Raw genomic sequence first — 7500 nt, 5'->3', positions numbered from 1 at the left:
AAATGACGTTTGAGACAGCCAGGTGTAGGCGCAGCTTCCTAACTATACACAGCAGCAACTTCAGCACCTTCAAGGCAAAGCAGCAGCAGCAGCAGCAGCAGCAGCAGCAGCAGCAGCAGCAGCAGCAGCAGAAGCAAGAGCAGCAGGAAGAGCAGCAGGAAGAGCAGCAGCAAGAGCAGCAGGAAGAGCAGCAGGATGACCAGCAGCAGGAACAAGAGGACGACGAAGCCCTTCTGCTGCAGCCAGCTCTCTGCCCCTTCGCGGACCCCGCTGTGCGTGCTGCTGTGGCAGCTGTACGTACACCTGAATTGGCGCCGCTGCTGCGTCAGAAGCTGCAGCAGCGGCGTGCTGCAGTAAACATGACTTCGTGGGTGGCTGTCGGCTGCTGCGTCGCTCCGCTACAGCAGCAGCAGCAGCAGCAGCAGCAGCAGCAGCGACAGCGGGGGAGACACAGGCAGCAGAGTATCCTGCGTAGGCAGCTTTGGCTGCAGCAGCAAGGGATAGCAAGCGACGGCAGCAGCACGTGGTGTACGTACACCCCAGTTGCAGCAATACGAGTGGAGAGGGTTGCAGTATGCCTCGATGACTACAGAAGAGCAGCAGCAGCAGCAACAGCAGCAGCAATCCTGCTGCTGCCGCCGCCGCGAACCACCCATCATACCCTACAGCTGCGCATGCAGTCGTTGCAGGTGCTGCTGTTTGGAGACGACATGCAGCAGCGACAGCAGCAGCAGCAGCAGCAGCAGCAACGGCTTCTGCTGCAGGACAGACACGTGGTGCGGCAGCATCTAATGCGGCTGCGCAAGACCCATCCAGAGCTCTTCGGGTGTACGGCCAGTTCTGCTGCTGCTGCTGCTGCTGCCGCTGCAGCAGAGCAGCCTGTGCTGCTGCTCTCCTCAGACCAGGTGGACCTACACTTCGCTTCCTTCATTCTGACTGCAACAAAGTCTTTGCAGTGCCCCTCGAGCAGCAGCAACAGCAGCAGCAGCAGCAGCAGCAGCAGCAGCACTGGGGACGGGGAGGCTGAACATGTGCGCCGGCTGATGCTCCAGCCACAGAACGTTACAATACGCTTTGCACAAAGCGCAGCAGCAGCAGCAGCAGCAGCAACTGCAGCAGCAGCATGGGCCCACAAAGTGTTCGGCCCGGATGAGGCGGTGGCTTTTGCTGCTGCTGCTGCTGCTATATACAAAGAGCACACCGCATGCAGCCGCTATAGAGAAACCTGCAGCAGCAGCAGCAGCCCACGCAGCAGCACCAGTCCGACAAGCAGCAGCAGGATGCAGCAGCAGCAGAAGCAACCACGCAAGCTGCAGCTGCAACTCGAAGTCAGTTTGTTAAAAGACCTGCAGCTGGAGTTCGCCCTGGAGGGCCTCTTGCTGCTGCGGCTGCTGCTGCCCGCGCTGCACTTGGGCACGGCTGTCAGGTATCAAGCAGCAGCAGCAGCAGCAGCAGCAGCAGCAGCAACTGCAACGGAAGCAGAAGGTGCGGATGCGCAGACACCTGGCGGATCACCTCTCCTGAGCAACGATTCATCAAAGGAAGCAGCAGCAGCAGCAGCAGCAGGAGCAGCAACACCTGCTGCGAGCAGCAGCTGCCTCCTCCCGCAGCTGCTGTCGGCGGACTGCTTGCTGCAACTGAGGCGCGGGCTTTGCTGCCTGGTATACGGGCTGACACCAGCAGGTACACCGTCTGCTGCAGCAGCAGCAGCAGCTGCTGCTGCTGCTGATGCTGCTTCTCAGCCGCTGCTGCAGTTGGCTCAAGTCTTTGCGAGAGTAAACGTCTTTTTCCAGCAGCAGCAGCAGCAGCAGCAGGAGCAGCAGCAGCACCACCAAGCAGAGGAGGAGGAGCAGCAGCAACTGAAGGTGGATGCGCAGATGTTTGTCAGGGGCATCGACGATGATGGGCAGCAGCAGCAGCAGCAGCAGCAGTATGAGCAGCGAGCGAGGGACCAGAAGCGTAGCCCCACACATAGTTGGGGGAGACAACACGCGCAGCAGCAGCAGCAGCAGCAGCAGCAGCTCTCACTCAACCTAACCCCGCAACACATTATCCTGCTGCTGCAGCTGCTGTTTGGCAGCAGCAGCGGCGGGCCTTGGCCTGGCAACCTTACTCCTGCTGCAGCAGAGCAGCAGCAGCATCAGGATGAAGAGCAGCAGCAGCAGCACGGAGACGAAGAGGAGCAGCAGCAGCAGCAGCAGCAGCAGAGCAGCCGGTTCGTTGCAGTGTACAGACAGCTCCGGCAGCAAGCCGACATCCTCTTCAAGCTGAGAGCAGCAGCACGAGACCTTCACCTCAGAGTTAACTTCGCCCGCTGCAGTCTTGCTGCTGCTGAGCTGCACGATCTGCTGCTGCTGCGGCGACAGCCCGCTGTGGCGCCTGCGAGCAGCAGCAGCCCGAGGGGGCGCAGCTACGGCAGCGGCAGCAGTAGGTACCGCAGCGCAGCAGCACGAGCAGCAGCAGCAGCAGCTGCTGCTGCTGCTGCTGCTGATGCAGCCGTTGGTGCATCACCAGCAGCAGCCGTCGCCACAGGCTATCAGCAGCAAGGCAGTGGGGCTTCAGAAGAGCTGTGGGCGCAACAGAAGCAGCAGCAGCAACAGCAGCAGCAGCAGCAGCAGCAGCAGCAGCAGCATCACAAGAGCGGAGGCCCAGTAGAGCTGCTGCGCAAAGGCTTCGCCAGCCTCCGTAACAAGCCCTCAACAGAATGGGGGGGACTGACAGACAGCAGCAGCAGCGGGAGCGAGTATTTTGCTGCAGCAGGCAGCAGCAGCACGAAGACACGCTCGCACGGGCATCATCATCAGCAGCAGCGGAGGCTGCTGCTGCAGGGGGATCTATGGAAAAGTGTTTCGTGGGACTACCGACCGGGCGGGCAGCAGCGGCAGCAGCAGAAGCAGCAGCAGCAGCAGCAGCAGCAGCAGCAGCGAAAGCAGCACCGGCTCGGGCGCGAGGTGTCAATGCAGCTGCAGCAGCAGGGGTTGTGGTTTGAGGGGCTGCATACGTGGTCTGGTGAGGGCAGAGGGGGAGGCTTGCTGCAGGAGGAGTGGGGCAGCAGCAGCAACCTCAGCAGCAGCAACAGCAGCAGCAACTTGAGCAGCAGCGATGCATTCTGCTGCTCCTCAGACTCGGCCCCCTCCGCAGCAGAGGCAACGAAGCCAGAAGTACCCGCTAAGGAGGAAAAAGCTGCAGCAGCAGCAACAGCAGCAGCAGCAGCAGCAGCAAAAGCAGCAGCAGCAGCAACTCCTGTCTGCACTTCTGCTGATGTCCTAGAAGACATAAAGCTGAACCAGATGAGACAGAGTGTTGTGCTGCTGCGGCATTTGCTGCTGTGCTTCGAGTGCGACGACTTGCCCCTGAGCTGCAGCAGCAGCAGCAGCAGCAGCAGCCGCAGGCAGCGGGCCTATGCTGGCTGGTATCTGCACGCACAGCAGCGCCAAGCAGAGCAGCAGCAGCAGCAGCAGCAGCAGCAGCAATTCGGTGCTGCTGTTTGCCGCCTGTGGGGCATACAACTCCCCCCCTGTCTCCCGCTGCCCTCTCCGCACTTGCTGCCGCTGCTGCGCATTCCTGGTGTTCGTGTAGAGCGACAGAAACTCCCGCAGCAGCAGCAGCAGCAGCAGCAGCAGCAGCAGCAGAAGGACCCTTCCCAAGCTGCGTGCATGCTGCTGCACTGTCCCTTCGTGCTGCTCTCCCCCACAACTCTCGCCCTCGTCTTCAGGTGTATAGACAGCGCAGATGCAGCACGGCAGCAACTGGAGCCGTACTTGCAGCAGCTGCTGCCATCGAAGAATCCGCAGCAGAACCCGCAGCAGCCACAGCAGCAGCAGCAGCAGCAGCAGCAGCAGCAGCAGCAGAACACACGCCGCCGCAAGCGGCATCTGCAGCAGCAGCAGCGACAGATGTCTTATGGTGCAATTGACTTAACACTGAGGTGTATATACCCCCAGGTAAGCCTACACTATATTGAGCTGCAGCGGGGGCAGCAGCAGCAGCTGCTGCAGGAGATAGCTGCGCCCCCGATCAACCACAGCCGCAGCAGCAACATAAGCAACCGCGCAGCAGCAGCAGCACCAGCACCTGCTGCTGCTGCTGCAGCAGGAGATATTCTTTATGCGGAGACAGCAGACAGCTGCAGCGCAGCAGGGAGATGCTGCCAGATTTCAGCAGCAATGGCTGTGAACCCGCTGCCGCTGCTGCAGCAGCACTCGCGGCTGGTGGAGGTTATGTGGGCAGACAACAACAAGATAGCAGCAGCAGCAGCACCAGCACCAGCAGCAGCAGCAGCAACAGCAGCAGCAGCAGCAGCAGCAGAGGGAGATGCTAGTGCAGCCGAGGGCTCAGAGATGCCCCACAGCTGCCGGGGGCAGCAGCCCTGTGCTGCTGCTGCTGCAGCACGACATGCTGCGTGGACAGCAGCAGCAGAAGCAGCAGCCCAAAGACCCCGCAGCAACCACCAAAAACTCAGCAGCAGCAGAAGCAGCAGCAGAAGCAACAGCAGCAAACCTCACGGGGGATCATCGGACTCATGCGGGGCCTCCTCTGCAGCAAGACATACACCGCAGCTGCGTGGTGTCTGCGGCTGCTGCTGCCGCGCTGCTGCAGAAGCAGGCTCAGGGGGGGCTGGGACAGCAGCAACAGCAGCAGCAGCAGCAGCAGCAGATCCGGCTGTGTTGCCATCGCTGCTGCTGCTGCCGCTGCCTGACCCTGACCCTGCTCTGTGTGCCCCTATAGAGCTCATCCAGCACACGTACAGCAGCAGCAGCAGCAGCGACTTGCGCTATGCTCTTTCAGGTGTACAGACAGCTCAGTTTGTGTTTTCTACTCCCCTGGCTGTTGCTAAGGCCAGGCTGGAGGTTGCTGCTGAGGCCGTAGCTGCTGCTCCTGCAGCGGGACGGAGGAAGCAGCAGCAGCAGCAGCAAGTGCAGCAGCAGCAGCAAGTGCAGCAGCAGCAGCAGCAGCAAGTGCAGCAACAGCTGCTGCAGCAGCACTTGCTGCTGGTTGATCTGGTTTGTCGTGTGGGGCCCGTGTGCGGCTCTGTCGGCGCTCTTCACGTGGCTGGGCTGCTGTGGCACTTGCCGCTGGCTGCTGCTGCTGCACCTCCGTCTGCTGCTGCTGCTGCTGCAGCACGGCAGCGCAACAAAGGCGACACGCACAGCAGCAGCAGCAGCAGCAGCAGCAGCAGCAGCAAAAGCCCTGCACGCTACTTCCTCCCCGACCAGCTCGCGGCCGTCTGTCTCACCAGCAGCGACAGCGAACACCCAGCGACCCCTCTTGCTGCTGCTGCTGCAGCAGCACCAGCCACAGCCCCCCCATCACCTGTTGCAGCAACAGGAGGTCGTGCGTTGCCAGGGCCCAGCAGCAGCAGCAGCAGCAGCAGCAAGTGCAGCAGCAGCAGGATGGGCAACGATTGTGGCACGCATCAGCAGCAGCAGGAGGCGCAAGCGAAAGGTGTATGGGGGGATCCAAGCAACAGCAGCAGCAGCAGCAGCAGCAGCAGCAGTTCAAGTTCTGCTGCAGTGTCTCAGCTGCTGCGCCCCGTTCTATGTATAAAAGATGTGTGCTGTATACTTGCTCTGTCTCTCCCGCAGCTCGGCTGCAGCTGCAAGCTGCTCTGCGGCAACTGTCTCTTTGCTGCTCACGCGGAGAGCTTCGCCATGCTGCAGCAGCTCGTACACCGCATGCTGCTGGCCTGCAACACCAGCAGGACAAGACCTGCAGCAGCTGCAGCAGCAGCAGCAGCTGCTGCTGCTGCTGCTGCTGCCGTTGCTGCTCAAACAGGAACGGTCTATCCAGCTCCACCCGCTACTGCTGCTGCTGCTGCTGCTGCAGACAAACAGCAGCAGCAGACAGCAGATGATTTGTCAGATGGAAGCAGCAAGCTGGATGCAAACGAGAACACAGCAGCAGCAGCAGCAGCAGCAGCAAAAGGAGCAAGAGCAGCAGGCCAAGCAGCAGGTGGTGCTGCTCCGCCAGGAGCACCAGAGAACGCCAATCCGTCAGGGGTCCCTCAGCAGCAGCAGCAGCAGCAGCAGCAGCAGCAAAGGCGTCTGCGCCCCTCTGCTGCTCGCAAGCTGTTGCATGCGTTCTTAGAAGAGGAAGCAGCAGACCTCGGCCACGCGCAGCTGCCTGTGGGGGGGGGAGGGTCTGCGGTGCCGCGGCTGCAGCAGCTGCAGCAGCTGCAGCAGCCAGCAGCAACTGCAGCTGCTGCTGCACACTCTGAGCAGCAGCAGCAGCAACAAACCCAGACTAAACAAAGACGCCGACAGATATCCATAGGGATCCTCATTGAAGAGGTAAACGCACAATAAACCTTAAACCCTAAACCCTAAACCCTAACAAACCCTAACAAACCCTAACAAACCCTAAACCCTAACAAACCCTAAACCCTAAACCCTAGACCCTAACAAACCGTAAACCCTCTTAGTGCCAGTCTGAAGGAGATGATAGCGCCATGACAACCTCTGCTGTTTGTGCTGCTGCATGGATTGCTGCTGCTGCATGCGTTGCTGCTGCTGTTTGTGCTGCTGCTGCTTTGCTGCTTGCAGATATGCTGCTCGCTGTTGAGCAGCACCACGAACCTCCCCTTCTGCTGCGTCTGCTGCAGCGACGCTGCATGCAGCCTGCAGCTGCTGCTGCAGGACGAGAGGCATCTGCAGCTGGAGGTGGACTTGGCGGACTGGAGGGTCTTAGACCTCTGCCCGAAGCCAGCAGCAGCAGCAGCTGCTGCTGCTACTGCTGCTGCTGCTGCTGCTGCTCCTGGCACCAACAGCGAGATGCAGCAGAAACCCCAGCAGCAGCAGCGACGCCTCGCCCCCTGGTCAAGCAAACTGCACCGCAAAGTTGCTGCAGCTGACGCAGGAGCAGCAACATCCGCTGCTGCTGCTGCTGCTGCTGCTGCTGCTGCTGAAGGTGCAGCTGAGCCTGCTACTGATACTGCTTCTGTACGCGCACCTGAACCTGCTGCTGATGCTGCTGCAGGCCCTGGGGGGCAGCCAACTCGTACTGCTTCTTGCTCTGAAGAGGCCCTAGCGACAGCAGCAGAAGCAGCAGCAGCGAGAGCAGCAGCAGCAGCAGGAGACCTGCATGCAGCAGCAGCAGCAGCAGCAGCAGGACGTCCGTCCCCCGCACCAAAAGCTCCCGGTAGAGTCCGCGCGAAGCTGCAGCAGCTGCTGCCAGCAATGAAGCAGCGTGCTGCTGCTGCTGCTGCTGCTCCAGCTGCGCAGCTGCATCGCCTTGTCTCTCACGCAACAGCAGCAGCAGCAGCACACAGAGCTGCTGGCTTAGGCAGCCGCATGCAGTCTGCAGCATCTGCTGATTTCCTTGAGGGACGTGCAGCAGCAGAAGTAGAAGCAGCAGACGCACGTGCAGCAGCAGCAGCTACAGCAGCTGCTAGTGCTGCTGATGCTGCTGCTGCTGCTGCTGCTGCTGCTGATGCTGGCCCCTCAAAGTGGTCCCTCTTCGAGCACCGCAGGGACAGCAAGTTTCTCAGCAGCAGCAGCAGCA

The 7500-nt window shown here is 61.0% G+C and overlaps 1 protein-coding gene across 1 annotated transcript in view; it reads left to right on the top strand.

Annotated features, from left to right (window-relative positions):
• The window catches only part of EMH_0002790 (uncharacterized protein), a gene marked incomplete at both ends in the record, with an annotated part of 13245 nt that overhangs the window by 2414 nt on the left and 3331 nt on the right, over positions 1 to 7500 (top strand). Inside the window, 2 exons of the mRNA XM_013496155.1 lie at positions 1 to 6290; positions 6543 to 7447. The exon at positions 1 to 6290 is cut by the window's left edge and continues 1396 nt beyond it. Coding sequence (XP_013351609.1) covers positions 1 to 6290; positions 6543 to 7447 — 7195 coding nt within the window. The remainder of the gene's footprint in view (positions 6291 to 6542; positions 7448 to 7500) is intronic.

Source organism: Eimeria mitis, genomic scaffold (assembly GCF_000499745.2).
Source record: "Eimeria mitis Houghton genomic scaffold, Emh_scaff195, whole genome shotgun sequence".
NCBI classification, from domain to species: Eukaryota; Apicomplexa; class Conoidasida; order Eucoccidiorida; family Eimeriidae; genus Eimeria; species Eimeria mitis.
This window is presented reverse-complemented; position numbering and strand designations above follow the sequence as displayed.